The 19,880-nt window shown below is 41.3% G+C and overlaps 1 protein-coding gene across 3 annotated transcripts in view; it reads left to right on the top strand.

Annotated features, from left to right (window-relative positions):
- The first annotated feature begins 894 nt into the window (after positions 1-894).
- The window catches only part of LOC310782462 (uncharacterized protein), a 79,733-nt gene continuing 60,747 nt past the window's right edge, over positions 895-19,880 (top strand). The window contains exons 1-12 of one of the 3 annotated variants that reach the window (XM_083643137.1): positions 895-999; positions 1,194-1,517; positions 1,655-1,912; positions 2,188-2,226; positions 3,334-3,681; positions 3,817-4,077; positions 4,674-4,952; positions 6,143-6,235; positions 6,330-6,358; positions 6,968-7,036; positions 7,630-7,719; positions 9,309-10,396. In XM_083643137.1, the coding sequence (XP_083499263.1) occupies positions 939-999; positions 1,194-1,517; positions 1,655-1,912; positions 2,188-2,226; positions 3,334-3,681; positions 3,817-4,077; positions 4,674-4,952; positions 6,143-6,235; positions 6,330-6,358; positions 6,968-7,036; positions 7,630-7,719; positions 9,309-9,422 (1,965 nt within the window). In that variant the 5' untranslated portion in view covers positions 895-938 and the 3' untranslated portion in view covers positions 9,423-10,396. Of the gene's footprint in view, positions 1,000-1,193; positions 1,518-1,654; positions 1,913-2,187; positions 2,227-3,333; positions 3,682-3,816; positions 4,078-4,673; positions 4,953-6,142; positions 6,236-6,329; positions 6,359-6,967; positions 7,037-7,629; positions 7,720-9,308; positions 10,397-19,880 lie in introns of those variants that run through there. The other 2 variants (XM_083643136.1, XM_083643135.1) reach the window with 2 other exon arrangements.

Raw genomic sequence — 19,880 nt, 5'->3', positions numbered from 1 at the left:
GGTACCAACCAGCTTGTCGGCAAGGGGCTGCAATAACGCTCACAAGTGAGAGTAAATCTTGGTGAGGAAAAAACTGGCATGGCCATTTTCAAATCACAATTTTTAACTGCCCCCTCAGTCAGCTCATCCTGGATTCTCACTACTGGCCGCCTGTGATTTTGGTGATGTAGGAATTTAAGCTGATTCTAGTGTTGCGCTCATTCTAATTGTCACTTTATATTAGAATAGATGGCTCAAATGTAACAATTTGTAACAACACAGACATCATTCTGTGGGTCAGATCATTTTGTTATCTGTCTCTGTCAGCTGCGAGAAATTCAGAGAGATATAAAACCGATAAGATATACACTCACAGTGATATGGAAAATGTAAGTTCCATTCATTAAATTTCATATTCAATAAGCTATATAATTACATACACATAATTATTGATATGAGTTATTACATAAATGTACGTATGCACAGACGCAATATATAGACACCATTAATCTACATACAGACAGTTATTGAGCAGATTCACCCTCTGGCCTTCAGCAACACTGCATGTCAGTGACCTTGCTGACACAGAGACACTTGACAATTGTGACATCTTCACTGAATCTGTAAACTCTGTATTCCATATCATGTATACATTGAGATGATCAGTAACTTCTCTAATGCTGTTTAGAGAAGTTTGTTATGGCTTAATACACTTTTATAAGACATATTTCCTTCTCCATGGCTTCATTTCAATATCTGTTTATATTGGATATATTAAATTCAACCAGACTGAAGGGGGGAGGGGCAGAGCAGAAATTGGTACTGTTATGAGGAAGTGACACGTTTTACTCACAGGAAGTATATCTTTGTCTTTAAGAAGCAGTTCAGACACTTTGACAGTTGAGAGTGAGAGAACAAGATGGAAAGATAGATTTAAAGAGACTGAGAGAAAGAGCAGAATGGCTGAATTCAGACTGACTCAAATCACTTTGTGTTTGATACTCGTGTTTCATGGAACAGGTAAGGCTGCATTACAATTTACATTAAATAACAGATACATTACAAAACTGAACTTACTAATATTACTCTAACTGGACTTTATTAAATAATCTTCATTTAACAATGATGCACATTTGCAAACTTGAAACTATCATATCAGCCTCCTATTCTGATTCAATTCAATGTTCATACTATTTCTCTCATTTTCTCCACAGCAGTAACTGGACAAGCTTGGCCCTCCTTCTTTGTCAGAGATGGAGGTGAAGTCACTCTGCCTTGGGTAGGTGACCGTGTGACACCCAGTCAGGGTAAATGTGGCTGGAGCATCAATCATTATATAAATGTAAAGCCTAAAGTAGAGCTGGTTTCCAATGGGCAGATTGCATCAAATGAGTTTGTCAGAGCTAAAGCAGCCAGACTGAGTGTTACAGCCGACTGTTCTCTGACTATAAAGAACGTCACAGTTGAGGATGTTGGTCGCTACAGCTGCCACCTGCCAGAACTTTCAGATACGCACGTTTTTCTGTCTCTTGTAAACAGTGAGTATTAACATTATATATACATAATAACCTATTCAGCTCAAACTACCTTCTTTGAACAATATACTAAAACATTATAATAATTCTGAGATAATTTTCCTGTTATAGTTCCTCTCACAATATCTCCATCTTCACAGTGACTGAACAGAAGGACACAAGTAAACCAACATTGTCCTGCTCTGTGCTGCCATATGGAGGGTGTACTACACAGACACTGATGTGGCTGTATGATGGTGTGAGGTTGAGTGGAACCATCGACAACATTCAGATAACACAGTCTATCTGCAGCACCACTGTGACCTTTCTGACTCCTCATCGTATCAAAGGGAGATTCCAGTGTGAAGTAACTGATGGTGGAACAGTGCAGAGGTTTAACTTCACCTCTCTGTCCTCAGGTGAGAAAACTTTGAGAATATAAGGAAGTTAACGAACAGTTTAAAATATCTGCATCTTGATATTAAAAATAACAAAAACAATCTTTTTTATTTGATAGCTTCAAAGTGACCATACAAAAGATCATTTTATTATTTCTTATTCATTTACTGGATATGATAAACATGAGCTCTTGACTGACCCTATATTTCTGTGGACTTTGTTATTTATGGTACTAAATCATCAACAACAACAACAACAACAACAACAACAACGATGATGACGATGACAACAACAGTGCCAAAAGAATCAGAGCCTATACCCAATTCAAAACCAGGTAGTCACATTAGTTATTTTCACAATCCAGCCTCTCTCTGTATGTCTGTCTGTCCATCTGTCTGTCTGTCTGTCTGTCTGTCTGTCTGTCTGTCTGTCTGTCTGTCTGTCTGTGTGTACAGTAGATGTCTGTCTGTCTGTCTGTCTGTCTGTCTGTCTGTCTGTCTGTCTGTCTGTCTGTCTGTCTGTCTGTCTGTCTGTCTGTCTGTCCATCTGTCTGTCTGTCTGTCTGTCTGTCTGTCTGTCTGTCTGTCTGTCTGTCTGTCTGTCTGTCTGTCTCTCCCTCTTTCTGTCTCTCTGTCTGTATCTCCCTCTCTCTGTCTGTGTGTACAGTGTGGGGCCCATGTCTGTCTGTCTGTCTCTCTCCTTATCTCACTCTCTCTTCACTCATGGCTGAGGTTCAAACCTTGTTGCTTGCTTTTCCAACCACACATTGCACTGCTGCTTTGAAATCAACCACCAAAATTCACCAGAATTCAAAGTCATGAACACAATCTAGTTTGATAGAAACTCACAGACACTCTCTCTGTATGTATCTTTGAATTCAACCAGACAGAAGAAAGAGAGAAAATACAAATACAAAGGGAAAGGAAAGAATTGGGGCTGCTATGAGGAAGTGCCAAGCTACATTATATCCACATAAGTACATCTTTGTCTTTAAGAAGCATTAGTAAAGGCTTGTTGAGAGTGAGAGAACAAGATGGATAGAGTTAAAGAGACTGAGAGAAAGAGCAGAATGGCTGAATTCAGACTGACTAAAATCACTTTGTGTTTGATACTCGTGTTTCATGGAACAGGTGCATTAAAATGTATATTAAATAACAGATACATTACAAAACTGAACGTATACTACTTACTAATATTAGTATAACTGCACTTTATTCATTAATATTAACTTAGGAAGGTTAATGATGCCATTTTTGTCAACATGCTGAATGATTTGTTTAGTGGACTGTTTTTGACTTATCAGGGCACATTTGCAAAATTATGTTGTATAAAAAAAATAACTATATGAAAATTAAATATATTATCAACATACCAGCCACATTCCTATTCTGATTCAATTCACTTCAATTTTCATAATATTTCTCTATTATTTTCTCCACAGCAGGACCCAGTAATCAACGTTCACCCTCCTTCTATGCCATAGATGGAGATAAAGTCACTCTGCCTTGTGACAATGTGTTACCCAATCAGGATGAATGTGGCTTCACTACCTGGAACTTCAATCATTATATAAATAGAGACGGAGTAGAGCTGGTTAACCATGGGCAGATTGCATCAAATAAGTTTGCCAAACCTAAAGCAGCCAGACTGAGTCTTACAGCCGACTGTTCTCTGGTTATAAAGAACGTCACAGTTGATGATGTTGGTCTCTACACCTGCCAACAGTTCAGAAAAATAGATGAAAAAAAACAAGTTCCAGATGCTCCCGTTTATCTGTCTCTTGTAAACAGTGAGTATTAACATTGTTACATATTCAGCTCAAACTGCCTTCTTGGAAAATATAAAACATCAGAATTCTGATTCCAGTAAGGTAGTTAATGTTCCTGTTATTTTCTTCCTCTCACAATATCTCCATCTTGACCAGCGAATGAAAAGAAGAACAAGAACAATCTGACGTTGGCCTGCTCTGTGGTGAGATATGAAAAGTGTAGACAGACACTGAGGTGGCTGTATGAGGGTGTGAGTTTGAATGGAAACATCAAAAACATTCAGATATCACGGTCTACCTGCAAGACCACTGTGTCCTTTCTGACTCCTGATCATATCAAAAAGAGATTCCAGTGTGAAGTGACTGATGATCGCAGTGGAACAGTGCAGACGTTTAACTTCACCTCTCTGTCCTCAGGTGAGAAAACTTTGAGAATGTGATAAGGAACTGTTTAAGTATCCGCATCTTGATATGTAACATAACTTGAAACTTTCAACGTAGTAACCATGCAAAATATTATTTTATTATTTCCTATTTACTGGATATGATACACGTGAGTCAAGTCAAGTCAAGTCAAGTCAAGTTTATTTGTATAGCCCTAATTCACAAGCATGTCTCAGAGGACTTCACAGAGAACATGTCTAGCTAAACAGTAACAATTACAGTAGTAATAATAACAACATGATTGAACAATCATATGATAGAGAGAGAGACAGAGAAAAAGGGAGAAAGGGGGAGCGAATGTGGGGGAGGAGAGAACAGGGAAAGGGAGGAGGTGGGGAAGGAACAGGGGAATGTGGGGGAGGGGAGAGCAGGGAAAGGAAGGAGGTGTTGAGGGAGAGCGGGGGAATGTGGGGGAGGAGGGAGCAGGGGAAGGGAGGAGGTGGGGAGGGAGCAGGGGAAGGGGGAAGAGGAGAGCAGAACAGATAGAATATACTGCTGAGCTCTTGACTGACCCTTTATTTTGTTGGGCTTTGTTATTTCATTTGTCCCAAAAATATCACCAAAAAAAGAAACAGGGCCCACGACCAATTCTGCACCGAAACCAGGGCCCACGACCAATTCTGCACCGAAACCAGGGCCCACGACCAATTCTGCACCGAAACCAGGGCCCACGACCAATTCTGCACCGAAACCAGGGCCCATGACCAATTCTGCACCGAAACCAGGGCCCATGACCAATTCTGCACCGAAACCAGGGCCCACGACCAATTCTGCACCGAAAACAGGGCCCACGACCAATTCTGCACCGAAACCAGGGCCCACGACCAATTCTGCACCCACTTCAAAAGGTAATAATCACTTTCCATCTTGCATTACATATTTCCAGAGTTCAGCCTGTCTCTCTCTCCCTTCTCTCTCTCTCCCCCCCCCTCCCTCCCTCAGCTCGGCAAACCTGTAGTCTATTTAGCAACCTCTGTGACATTGTATTAGATCGACTTAAGCCGGGTACGATTACCCCCCTCCCCTCTCCCCCGCTGGTCAGCTTTCACATTACAACATTTCTTCCGCGCTCGGAAACGGAGCAGAGTGCACTTGCACTATACCTGTGTATCCTCGCCCGTGTGTTGTCTATGTGGTTTAGAACGGTTGTCTTTCACATTCGCAAGTGTTCCGTGCCCGGGCACGCCAAAGCGTTCCCCATGCAGACCACCTTTTCAAGTGGATCCTGTCACGGTTCCCCGTTGCGCGCCCGGGCGCGGAACGGAACGGAACGCAATGTTCACAATCATCAGACGTTCCGAAACTGGGGTCAATTTGGGGACAAGTGTGCTCGGGAACGGTACCTGGGCGCCAGTGTGAAAGCACCCTTCAACACAATATGGTAAATAAAGAAACCTTTTGAAATGGTTTCATAAGTCAAGCTTGGCAAATCATTTTCTGAACCCGCAGAGGAGCATTTAATCCTTCAGATGAAAACATGGAAATCACATAAGTTGATTATGTGTACAAGGTTTTTGTACAACAAAAGCAATGTGTTCTTGAAGAGGTTGACTAGTATATTTAAAGTCATACCTTTCAAAGATAGACTGAACACATTCCGAAAATTTTGATTTTTAAATGCGTTCTGGTTTGGACATGACATGTTGTTGCATGGCAGGCATGGTTAATGGAATGCATTTTCTCTACCTGATTTTTATTTGTACTTGTTTTTTTTTATCTCATAAATAAAGTCTGCTTGCAAATACTAAGGATATTTCTAAAAAAAAGTTGACTTTTTGTGTATGCAACTAAGTTCTATATTCTATAGTAAATGCATTGTCCTATACAGGAAATTTGTTTTGCAGACAAAAAACTAATAGAAGCACATCGACACAATAAGCACATACTGTAATTCATCACCACAACAAATTCCAAATGTGATATTTGTGAATACACATATTGAACTCTCTCCTCTTTCACTGACAGGAGTTTGAATTGATTTTAGTTGCATACTGTAGGTCACTTGAAGCTGCTGACAAAATGTTTTAAATTCTTCTAGGTGGAGGTCTACAATGGTGGCCCATCTTAGTGGGTTTAGCTGCAGTCATAATAATAGTTGTTGCCCTGGTCGTGTGCTGGAAGAGAGCTAGAGGTGAGAACATTTCTTGTGTAAAATGTGGTCACATTAATGAAGCCAGACTGTGTCTGCAGAAGATAAACTCTCCTCTCCCTTTTGCTTATTTCAGGGAACAAAGCAGCAGTGGAAGATGACACTGTGAGTTTAAAACTGAAGGATACAAAATGTTTATGTAGTCAGGACTTTACAGAGCTGTAGCAAATCAGCTGTGTGATTATGTCTACCATAACTGTGCAGAGCATGAGATAAGATGAAACTTTATTGATCCTTGTCAAAATAATGATGAATTGATTATGAAAAAGCAAAACGAAAAATGACATAATAGCAAAACAAATATGTAAAAAAACAAACAGTAAAAACAAGAACAATCAAAGCAATCAAAGTCCAAAATAAACAGTTGTAGGGTTATAGCATAATGCTGCTAAAAGATTTAACACGTTTAGCAGTGTATGGCTGGGGAAGATACTAGATTACTTCATGTACGGATTTACTTACAGTTGTTACTTAATATGGATGTTGTGAAAAATCGTGATTAGATATGGATTACTGCATATATGATGCTATGCAATATAGACTGTATAAGCAGAATACAATATGAAAAAACTGAAGCGATATATGCATTTACACATGGCACTGGCACTGTTATACAGTACTTGTATGCTCATCTGGTTTTGTTTCAACACACATGTATTGTGTTATAAGTGGTCTTTACTGGAATGGAAAGCTAACTTGGCTGTATGTGTCCAGGTTCTGACCTCAGTCAGCGCTGCCAATCCTGCAGTGAAGCAGTCTGGACCAGGAACCAGCCAGGACCAGGTCAGATCACACTCACACACACTATCCACTACATGTGCACAAGACACAAAGAAAGCTGATTCTGATTTAGTTCTGTGGTCAAAAGGATCAGAGGGAAGTAAGGAAGTACAGTAGACTCGAGTAAAGTAGAGTAGAGTAGAGTAGAGTAGAGTAGAGTAGAGCAGAGTAGAGTAGAGTAGAATACCTGAGACAGGTATGCCTGCTCAGACAACCAGACCTTAACTGCTCTGCCAGTGCTGAACAATCTTCCAACTTGCTGTTTCACCAAAACACATCGTTCCCATCACTTACATTTGAAGCTAAATTGATTTACTGACCCTGCAAGCATGTCTTTATATGATTTGGAATCAAGTCTCCCTCTTTGTTAATTTGTTTGTTAATTTCATATTTATGGGTAAAGATGTATAATGGCAGAAATAACAGATCTGGATCACCACCCAAAACATAACTGGCAGAGGTACTAAAAGTTAAGGAATAGAATAGAATAGAATAGAATAGAATAGAATAGAATAGAATAGAATAGAAAAGCAGTGGATGTGTTAGTTCAAACCTGTGTGCCACTAACCAGCCATTGTGTTGCATTCACTGGTCAGACTGGTCAGACAGATGACGATGGACTCACCTACGCCTCCGTCAGCCACTCCAACAACAAGGAGAAGAAGAAGAGCGCTGGTAAAGCACAGGTGAGCTGTCTGCTCTGTTGGATCACTGTTTCTGGGAAAACAACAAAAACAATATTTTCAGGTATTAAAAAAATATATTGTATATAAAAATATAAAAAGGAAATAATTCATATTTTTACCACCATTGTATTTTCGAAATTAGGCAATTGTTTTTTTTAATCAGACTTTAAGGCTCCAACAGTCATGAAACAAAAAAATGTTCTGTACACTTTCAAAGAAAATGGCACACTATTTCAAATGTGTGGTTTTTACCCAACAGCAGTGTTACAGTTGCCTGGGTCCTAATCTCGCTGGCCAGCCTCCCCTCCCTACCGTGAGTCGTCTGACTGCACGGAAACAGGCAACTGGGATAAGCCCTCCCCTGCTCTACAGCTGGTCCCATTGGAGCGACTGTTTCAGTCGCTGCTGGATGTCCGCTCCCGGCTTATTACAAGCTCTGTCATTGGCTCCAACCATGTCAATCAGAGTGGCTTCCGCTCCCTCCTGTCACTGTAAATAGTGCCCTGCCGCCTCAGTGAAAACAACAATGCTAACTAGCTAGCAAGCTAACGACAGAAACCTACACGCTAGCTCGTTGCTACACGCTGAAAATGGCAAGTTGGATTGTTGGAAACTATTTTCCAAGGCCACTGCCACTAAGCGCCACCCATTGCAATCCCACAATGGAGACCTGCGCCGCCAGATTCATCTCACGATAGGGAGGGGGAGGCTGGCCAGCAAGACTACCTGGGTCCAGACCTTCAAATCCGCCCACTCCACAGAGTTGGCAGCTTCTGGTCTGGCATCGTGACATGCAACAGTATGTTTTCTCACGTTAAGGCTCCAACATTCATGAAACAAAACAAAAAAATGTTTTGTAAACTTTCAAAGATGCCAATATTTCAGATGTGTGGTTTTACAGTTGTGTTACAGTTGTCTGGGTCCAGATCTTCAAATCCGCCCACTCCACTGAGTTGACTGCTTCTCTGGCATCGTTCGCCTGGGTAAAGCCAGCCTCCACGTGACCTCTTTGTGCTATCAGTCCTGAAACACAGGCATAGCCTGTGACGTCACGTTGAAGGCTGGGTTTACCCAGGCAGCAGGCTATGGCATTGTGACATGCAACAGTCATTTCTCATGTTGTGAGGGGACTAATGAGTAGCCAATCAATCAGTGCCAATAAACAGCACAATGGGCGGGACTAACGCTGTTGTCAAGCAAGCTGTTGTCAAGTGCACTGGACCTAACAACAATGACCAGTGACGTCATTCATGCACAAATGACATCACTGGTCCACAACTTAAATCAAATCAACTCTCAATAACTGTCAAGCTGAATGAATGCCTGTGAAACTGTTTACAGTTTTATTGATTTTGTAATGATAGAAAGCTGGTTGAAAATCGACAGAGTGTTAAGGTGTGTTGTGTCAAAGTTGTGTGCTTTTTGTTTTGTTGTGATTGGTTTGTTTTATATTGTTTTGTTGTGTCTTTTGTTTTGTTGTGATTTTTTCCCCTTTTTTTGTATTATGTTTTGTGCTTTGTTTTGTTGCATTGTGTTGACTTTTCTGCATTGACATGTTGGGTGATTGGTCTGTTGTTGTTGTTTTACAGGTTAATGATGGTGATGAAGACGTGACCTATGCTGCTGTGAAACCCTCCTCTTCCTCTGCTGGAGACTCTGATCCCAGCAGCCTTTACGCCACCGTCAACAAGCCAAGGAAATAACACCCCACTATTCTAAAGGTTTTTACAGAGAAGTTTGTTATACTGTATAACATTTTATTAGTAAAAACAATGGAAGTGATAAACTCGTTATTTGTGGGGGCTTTCGGGTCTCATTGAAGAGGCGGCTGGCAGTTGGGGAGAAGCATTTGAATATTTGCACTCATTTGCATATTTAAACAAAAAAAAGATGAAAACTTGTAAAATAATTGTCTTAATGTAAGTAATCAACATGTGGAAGTTTCATGGTGATCTATTACTTACTTTACTTTTTTTTTACCTTATCGCTCCGATGTGGGGGAATTGTGTTTGCTTGTCCAAATCTTGGAATGTGTTAAAATATCAGATTTTATATTATTTTATCCAGTTACTTACAGTGTAGAGAAGACGGCATTGTGTGTGTGTGTTTGTGTGTGTGTGTGTGTGTGTGTGTGTGTGTGTGTGTGTGTGTGTGTGTGGGTGTGGGGGGGGCTATAGGCCTATACATACTGTATTTGCAACATTTTAAAGCAGTATTACATACCATTTCCATAACAACAAGCGACTTAATGTTCTTTATTATAATTATCATTTGTATGATCATTTTGCTGTAAAAAGCTTTTTGACAGTGTAAATTCTGTCCAGAAGGGGGAGCCGTAAGCTAACCTGTGAAAAGTAGAAGTGATAACCAACCCATGGACTGGGTGCTGTACTTGAATAAAGCTAAATAAGCATAATGGACAATAGCCGACATTTTGCTTTAAAATATAATCATTGATAGTAAATGTATTGTGCTTAGTGATGATGTGCTTGTGTTTAGGTTATAGTTTATGGATTATTAGGTTTTATTACGGCTTTTATGTTTGCATTTTAGCATTTAATACCGTTATACATGTACTGCAATGGTTATTTCATGTGGAATTATTTTGAGATTTCTATCTACTCACATATGTACCTTTTTAATATATTAAAAGTGTTGGTTTCTCTGATATTCTCTACATCAGTGGTTCTCAAGTTTTTTCACGTCAAAGACCAAAAAACTGACACAAATTAGAACACAATATATGATAAGGTTTTGTCCCAGGGTCCCCCATCTGATTATATATATTTTTTATGTTTTATTACAGAAAGTATATGAACCCCATGACTAAAATAGACATTCTCTCATTGTGTTACTTATGGATGGAATTATAGTGGGAAAAAATGCTGGGGACTCCGTGGAAGACCCCCCAAGGACCACACCTTTAGAACCACTGCTCGAGATGTTCATACAATGTATTGTCGTAATATACTGTAATAATATCATTCTATTCTATTATCATTTGTTCTATTCTATTCTAGTCCAAACATTTTCATGTGGGAGGATCACACTATTCCAACCAGTTCCCCTCTCCCCAAACAGACCAGAGGAGGCGCTAGCGCAATGACCAGGCTTAATTCACCTTCCCACGCGCAGACACCGCCAATTGTGCCTTGTAGGGACGCCCGACCAAGCCCCACGTAACACGGGTTTCGAAACCTGCGACCCTCGTGTTGGTAGTCAGGGAATCTACCGTTGCACTACCCAGACGCTCCTGCTATCCGACTTCATCACAGCACAAATCCTGTCTGTTCTTTAATGAGCAGAGTCAAAGCACATAAGTTGCATTATTGTTATTATATTCAGTATAGTGCAGTGCCCGTTCCCCTCCCTCCCCTTTCCCCCATGCATACTCTGCACTCTTCACCCCCCATCCTCCCCCTGTTCATCTTGTAATAACCAAGTCTGCTTAAAAAAAGTGTCTTTTCTTGCCTCATTAAATTGATCTCTTTAGCAGTTTAGCAGCTATGATTTAAACTCCTGTTTTACTTGCTTTGAATTCACTTGAAGTTGAATTTTGAGTTGATTTTAAAGGAACACTCCGCCCATTTTCAACCAGCTTTGTATCATTAGAACATCAGTAGTATATCAGAAAACTGTAAACGGTTTTGAAGTCTGTCATTTAATTTGACAGTTATTGAGTGTTAAAGTGTGGATCAGTGACATCACTGGTCCACACTAACTCAAATTAATAACTCATTAACTCAAATCAACTCTCAATAACTGTCAAAGTAGAGAGTTGATTTGAGTTAATGAGTCCTTTTTTGCTGTTGATTTGAGTTGATTTGAGTTGATTTGAGTTAATGAGTCCTTTTTGCTCAGACTTGTCAGCAGCAGCGATGTCTTCTTTGGGGAAGTTATCTTTCATAAAGCTTTTGTGTGGATGTCATTTGTCAGTGGACCAGGTTTTGTTGCTGTCTTGTCTTTTGCTTTAGTGCGTCCTGCAATGATCTCTCTCAAGTTAGAAAAACAAAAGTAAACTAAAATCAACACGTCTTGGTCTCAGTTCACACCAACACATTTCCTGCACATCTCTCAGCAAAAAATAATGTCAAGCTGATATACTACTGATGTTCTAATGATACAAAGCTGGTTGAAAATGGGTGGAGTGTTCCTTTAAGATTTGATGGATTGCTTTTTAAGTATCTTAGTTTATATTTCACAGAACAATACCTGATGTACAGACAGTTTTAGATTTTCTATGAAAGCTTTTAAATTGTTCCAGAGTTTATTTAACAGACGGTGATCATGCATTTGCAACCAGACACTTTGAAACATGCTGAAAAACAACAACAAGAACAACAACAAAACCTTTATATGTTGTATAGTCCCCAATGTTTTCTGAATTCCAGACCCTTTTCACAGCAGCCATTTTGAGTGTAAAAGCGGGTAAGCACAGGTGTAAGTTAACCAATAACATTAATGAGGGCCCTGGCACTGGAACATGATGGAATGGAACCATTATTAATGGTATTAGTTACACCTGTGTTTGCTCCTGCTTTACCACCTTACGGTTTCTGAGAAAAGAGTCTAGAGATCTTCCCTTTATAACTGATTATTGAGATACAACATTTTGTACATATTGTATTGTATCATATCATATTGTACTATTATCATCATGTATATATCATAGAGTATATTATTTTCTCTTTGTTGCTAGATTATAGTAGAAAGAAAGAAATTTGCACACTCAAGAATGTTCCTCTGCTGTGTTTGATATACCAACATACATGTTTTGGCAGAGTATGCCTTCGTCAGGGTATGTTGGTACAGTATATTATACACAGCAGAGGATCATTTTTGACTGTGTGACTTTCTTTCTTTCTATTATTTTGATGTTTTGTTAGTCTGCACCTCTTCAACTTGTTTGGGTGTGCTCCACTCTGTATATATTTTTCTCTTTCTAGAGTATAGGTCATTTCTATCTTTTCCTGACTTGGAGAAAGATATTCAAGCTGTTATTTCATCTTGTATTAACTATTATAAGTCTTTGTAAAATGTGTCTTTCAGAACGCAGCAGCTAGGATTTTAACTAATCTAACAGCACAGATCATAGAACTCCTATTTTAGTTGCCTTGAATTGGCTTGATGTTTAATTTGCGTCTTGATTTTAAGAATTTTAAGATTGTATGTATTGCTTTTGAAGTAAGTAGCTTAGCCTCAGTTTATATTACACAGCACAACATCTCATGTAGGCCTACATAACAATTGTTTTAGATTAAACAAATAAGCTCAAATAAGCTTAAAGTGTAACTTACCCTACTTTAAATTGTTCCAGAGTTTAGTTTACAGAGTGATCATGCATTTGCAATCGGACACTTTGAAACAACATGAGCATATTAGAGAACTTTATAGTTTCTTTAGAGGTAACTTGTTAACATTGTTATCATTATGCTGGTAGTACTGTTAACTTGTTTGTTGGGAGTCCAACATGTCTTCCTGGATTTTGTATATCATGCTTGATGATCTGTGGGCCTTAATGGAGTCAGTATATTCTTCCCTTTGTTAGCTGATTATTGCTGTTCATTTATATTATCTGCAAATAAAAGATTGTTTAATACTCAGTCACACATTGTGTCATCATGTATCATCATAATTCATCCATGTGCCATGACTTTCACAATGGAAGGTGGAGATAAGTAGGCTACTATACTTTTAAAGTTGTATTATCTCTTTTAGGGGAAATTGTTACCTGAATTCTATATTAAATGTCACTCAACTGTAAATTACCATTATGCTCAATCAATCAATGACATAGTTAGGCTCAGGGTAGGAAGCATGTGCCCATTTGGCAACCCATGCAGTGCCAGGTGAAACCACGCCCCAAACTAATTTGATTGGTCGCCCCCGCGCGCAGGGCTTTCCAGCTCTGCAGTGATCGCGCTGCACTCCACCACCCCTGACAACCAGGCAGACACCGGTCAAAGATAGCTCTTTCCCCGAAGTCGAGTGTGTTTTCCCTGTTGCATAATTGAAGCCAGGATGAGTTGCCCACACTGAGTCCTAGTTCTCCGAGCCACACATCTCCAGGGGAAGGAGAAACGGGGAAAACACATTCGACTTGGGGAAAACTTTGACCTTCGTGGCTGTAAAGAGAGGTGTTCGGGGTGCAGCGGAGTCTCCTCTGCTGTTTACGGTAGTTTATTGTCAGTGGTGGCGGGGGGACATTGACACGTATGGCGGGAAAGCGGTGTGCGTGTGTGTGTGCGCCTCGCTTGGGCGTATGAGTTTGGAGGAGTGGCTTGCTTGGCAAGGCGGCAAAGTGTAGTTGCGGCGTGCGGTGGTGACCAATCAAGTGAGTTTGGGGCGTGGTTTCATCTGGCACTGGGTTGCCAAATGGATACATGCAGGTGGGAATTAGCCTACATGGAGCCCATGCCCTCAGTTGCCCCTCCCTCTGGCCGTGATGCCCTGAGATCCCTAAGGCCACCTTGGCAGTGCCCTGCTACCAGCCTGCTACTGTCAGTTGCTTTAAAAGCGCTAGAGGTCTCAGTTTAATGTAGCCTGCTCTATGCAAAGGATGTGTCATTGTCTCATTTTAACACACATTTCAGAAAGAATCGCTCTTCACGATGTCAATAGAGCAATGGCCTTTGTGCGCTGGCATGTGGCCTTGTGCCCTAAAAGATTTTGCGACGCCAAAGGCTAAATGGCCACGCCCCTAAAAAGCCCAAATTCCCACCCTGGTAGAAAATTGTTACTTGATTTCTATATTAAATGTCCCTCAAATGCTCAATCAATCAATGACATAAGTTAGGCTATATATTTTCCTCTAAAATGTGTAATTGTTTTATCAAGAGTTGGTAGCTATTAGCCTGACATCACCAGACCAATTCACAAATTATGTGAATGTGTCAGAGCAAATAAAACATGAGCTGGCAGAGGCAGATTTGTCAGGTTCCCAGGCAGGTTGCCATGTGACCATCTTCAAATCATCCTAATGGCTGATGCTGCATTCACATCATTTCAGAGTTACTATGACTGTGGGGGGGGGACGGGGACGGGGGGGGGGGGGGGTCAATCAGTCTAGTGATAAATACTGTAGGACATGAGGGAGTTTGCTGTCAGCTCTGATATCAACACAGGCAGAAAACATGGCAGCATGTCAGCAGTCCAAGGTAATAATTGCTGCTCGAGGAACCACGTTGGGTGACATCTTTCTACAGTCCAGCCAGTATGATTAGTGGTTTGGCCACTTCTTACCAGCAAGCAGTTGATGGACGCTGATGTTCAATGTCAATAAGGATATTTTGATATTATGACATAGTAAAAGTTCATATTTAAACCATTTTAAACTGATATAAGAAAGACAGCTCTGAATTTCACAAACAATGAACTGTATTTACATGGCTTTTAAACAGTGCGAGGCGAGCTGTCACATCAACATCATTCTAGGTTTTTCACAAGGAATGAAGAGACATGTAGATGACTTGAAATGAGCCTCAGCATCACATCATCATCATACTTCTACTTGAGTCCTTTTTGCTCAGACTTGTCAGCAGCAGCGATGTCTTCTTTGGGGAAGTTATCTTTCATAAAGCTTTTGTGTGGATGTCATTTGTCAGTGGACCAGGTTTTGTTGCTGTCTTGTCTTTTGCTTTAGTGCGTCCTGCAATGATCTCTCTCAAGTTAGAAAAACAAAAGTAAACTAAAATCAACACGTCTTGGTCTCAGTTCACACCAACACATTTCCTGCACATCTCTCAGCAAAAAATAATGTCAAGCTGCAATGAGGAACTAACACCTCAATTCTGGTAAGAGTAGGCGTGGCCTGTTATGAGATTTTGACGGTATGATAACCTTAGGCACACAGACACACACACCCACACACACCCACACACACACACACACACACACACACACACACACACACACACACACACACATACACACACACACACACACACACACACACCTCTATGATGTGCTATTGTCAAATCTGTGTCAAAATAAATAAATAAATGATAATATCATTGAACAAAATTATTTTATTTTTTAAATAACATTTGGAACATTAGTAAACGATGTAGGCCTATGTCAAGTTAACAGTATAGGGTAGGATCATATATAATTGAATTATTTTGTGAAGATGGATGATGTGTGACTGTCCTTTACTTTACTTTTACTTTATTTTCATTTGGCAGACGCCTTTCTCCAAAGCGACGTACAGAGGGATAAAAAACAAGCATAGATCATGTAACATACATAGTGGAAAGCAGTGATAATGAAAAAGATAAATAAAATAAAGAAACCAAAAACAGTTGACAGTTTGCGATAAAAACAAGTCCGTGGGCAGCATATAAGGGAGATGAAGAAGTAAGGTTAGGGGGAGGTAAAATGGAGAGAAAAGAGATGAGTTTTTATCCGATTGCGGAAGATGGGGAGAGATTCTGATGTCCTGACCATGGGGGGGGGGGCTCGTTCCACCATTTGGGGGCGAGACAGGAAAAAAGGCGAGCTTGAGAGCGGCCCTTGAGCCCGCGGGGCAAGTAGTCTGGGCACCTTCCACCCCGCTTTTTGTCATGGGGGCGTAAACCCGGGAACCAGAATTAACACCGGATGGCAATGCGCCTAACAACGTATTTGTTGCCGTTAGCTTGACGCGGTGATGTTACCTAAACTAGAGCCTGATCAAAACAAAGCTAGCGTTACATAAAACAAAACGTTCATGCAATATGGCTCGACACACCGTCGGCCAGGTTTGGAATACTAAGCTTTTCCCAAAACCAGTTGGTAGACATGCGAGAACGTCTCTTCCCTCGATTAATTGTCTGATGCAAAGCTTCTGTATTGGCTTAAAATATGTGAGATTGTGAATCTGCAATGTTTCTAAAAGAACTTCTTCAAAAACTTTGTTCGGTACGTCCATCTTTTGTTTTGTTGTTTGCCGTTCTGATACTTGGGTCAAATTGTCAAGTTAACGTGAAAGTTGACGAGCTAGAAACGCTGCCATCCGGTCTAGGGCGGGCTCTAGGCGGGAACCAGTAGGGTGACAAAATCAATTGTGGGCGGGAGCCAGGCTCTTTCTCGCCGAGAAGAGCCTGGTGACGCGAGGTTACGGGGCAAGGGGGGGGGGGGGGCGAGACGGCTTGCGCTAGTGGAGGGGCGGAGGGAGCGGTGGGAGGGTTGGAACGTGACCAAGGGTTGAAGGTATTGGAGGGCAGTTGAGTGGACAGCTCTGTATGTGAGGACAAGGGTTTTGAATTTGATGCGTGACAGGATGGGGAGCCAGTGGAGGTCATGGAGGAGAGGGGTGACGTGGGAGAATTTGGGTTGGTTAAAAACAAGGCAGGCAGCAGAATTCTGGATGAGTTGAAGGGATTGGATGGCAGAGGTGGGGAGACCGGCTAAAAGAACATTACAATAATCAAGACGAGATAAATCCATGGCCTGAACTAAAATTTGGGTTGCTTCTATGGTAAAGAAAAGGGCGGATCTTTCGGATGTTAAAGAGGGAGAATCTACAGGAATGTGCCGTCGCTGTGATGTGGACAGAGAAGGATAGTTGGTTATCGATGGTAATTCCGAGATTTTTGGCTGATTGAGGGGGGAGGACGGTGGTGTTGTCAATGGATAGGGACAGATCGGATAGGGGGGAGTCGTTGCAGGGGAAGAAGAGAAGTTCGGTTTTGTCGGGGTTGAGTTTGAGATGGTGAGAAGACATCCAGTTGCTAATGTCTTTGAGGCAGGCAGAGATACGGGAAGAGATATGGGAGTCCGAGGGGGGGAAGGAGAGATAGAGCTGTGTGTCGTCTGCGTAGGAGTGATAGGAGAACCCGTGAGAGGAAATGACGTGACCCAAAGATCTCATGTAGAGATGTGGTCTCATGTCCTCCATTATGAACTTATTTGTAGTGAGGTGTGGCAGCCTGCATATTGCACAAAATATCGTGGGCACGGTATCAAAGGGAAAGCTTATGGTATGATAACCGTGGTTGCTTAATAACGCTGTATCACGGTATAGTGGTCGTCACAGCCCTAGACTAGTCAGGAGTGAAACAGTCAGTCAGTCAGTCATTCAGTCAGTCAGTCAGTAAGCCCCTGAGACATTTCTTGGCCGGGCCTGAAGCTGCTGCAGTCTGGGTCTGGCTTTATGGCTTAGTCTTTTTCTTCTTTTTATCATTTTCTGTTTGTTTTGTTTTGATCTGGAGGCAACACGGGGGCTCGAACCTGCGCTACCTGTACGCGGTGGCCCTGCTATCAGACTTCATCACGGCACACAATCCTGTCCTTTAAGAACAGAATCTAATCAGTTAAAGCAGCTACGAGCAACTTTTTCGATTGTTATTAAACAGTATAAATTTAATATCAATGCATCACATCTTACCTCTAATAGTCGACGAGACCAACGCAGAGTAGTCTCGCTTGAGCCCCGAGTGAATCGGCCAGTGTAGGCTGTCTGTGGCCAGGGAAGATCAGGAAGTGAAATGAAACGGTTTGCAGCAGCCACTTCGGCCATAACCACAAAATAACTTCCAAAAAACTTGTTAGAATATAACGAAAGATGTTCGCGAGAGTATGCGTGGCGTTCACATTGTTTATGTTATGTTGCTAGGCAGCGCAAACGGCGAGGCAGGCAGCTGCGTTTCACTTCCGGGTTTCACTTGCGCGTTTCACTTCCGGGTAGCCGGGCCGGCGGTAAGGAGAGAGAGAGAGAGAGCCCCCTGTTGACGCGAGTTTAGACAGACACAGACTAATAATCACCTAAGGGAGCAATCTCAGATACACACGGCTTTGGTCTCAGCTTCTATTATAGGTAAGATGTGATGCATCAATATTGTAATTATACTGTTTAATAACAATCGAAAAAGTTGCTCGTAGCTGCTTTAAAGGACATACAAGTTGCATTATTGTCAGTATGTATCTTGAACTGTGAAGCTTCACACCTTCGTTGTGAAACTCCCTCAGTCTTCTTGTGGTTTTCAACAGAATTAACTGAGGCCTACAAAAAGACTGCAGCTATGAAAGTAAGGAAATTAGCATTATTACAGTAAAGATGTGTATTTCTCTCTTCCTGACTTGGAGAAAGATATTCAAGCTGTTCATCTTGTAATAACCAAGTCTGTTTTAAACAAGTGTGTCTTTTCCTGCCTCATTTGTTTTAGTTCTCATCTGCAGATAGTTCAGAGCAGCAGCTAGGATTCATAGAGATCATAGAACTCCTGTTTTAGTTGCCTTGAATTGGCTTGAAGTTGAATTTAGACTTGATTTTGAAGTATTTGTTTATACATAGTCTTATATTTACCAGAAAGGCTCTTAGATTGTTCAAAAGGTGATCAGGCATTTGGTATCAGAGCCCCTAAACTTTGAATCAACCTATTGCAGTGTCATTTCTATTAAGCCACAGCTGAGAACTAATTTTAGTTAACCTTCGTTAAATAGTTGCATTTAACTGGTAACTTGTGTAATTGGCATCATTTCCAAAGTACACTTGAGGACAGGCTGTTCCTGGCAGCCTGCTGTGGTTAAGCTGATCTGCTCGTGAGAAGGCCAAACCACTCTGCTGGCTGGACCAACGTTCACACCAACACTCCCTGCACATCTCTCAGCAGAAAATAGAGTCAAGCTGCAATGAGGAACTGACACTTCTTGTACTAAAGTGTCCTCATATCTGTGTTTTGCCACAGTATAATGCAAATGCACCACCGCAATCAAGAACCAAATATACCCTTTTCCCAGCAGCTATTTTGACGTGTCAAAGCAGGCTAAACATGTGTAACCAGTAACATTAATGAGGACCCTGGCACTGGAATACCTAAATGGAATGGAACCGTCATTAATGTATTGGCTACACCTGAGTTTGGCCTGCTTTAGAGTGCAACTCTGCACTCCTCTATAGTGCTATCAGTCTCTCCACTCTAGCCTAGGTAAACCCAGCCCCCACGTGACCTGCTCTCTCAGTTCCCAGGGTTAGTCCTAGTGACTGAGAACAGGTCTGAGAGCAGGTCACGTGGGGGATGGGTTTACCCAGGCTATGTCCACTCCTCTATAGTGCTATCAGACTCTCCACTCCTCTATAGTGCTATCAGTCTCTCCACTCCTCTATAGTGCTATCAGACTCTCCACTCATAGTGCTATCAGACTCTCCACTCCTCTATAGTGCTATCAGACTCTCCACTCCT

The sequence above is a fragment of the Poromitra crassiceps genome, assembly GCF_964638095.1.
Source record: "Poromitra crassiceps genome assembly, chromosome: 9".
Taxonomy (NCBI): Eukaryota; Metazoa; Chordata; class Actinopteri; order Beryciformes; family Melamphaidae; genus Poromitra; species Poromitra crassiceps.
The sequence above is the reverse complement of the archived record's forward strand: the minus strand, read 5'-3'. Positions and strand labels throughout refer to the sequence as shown.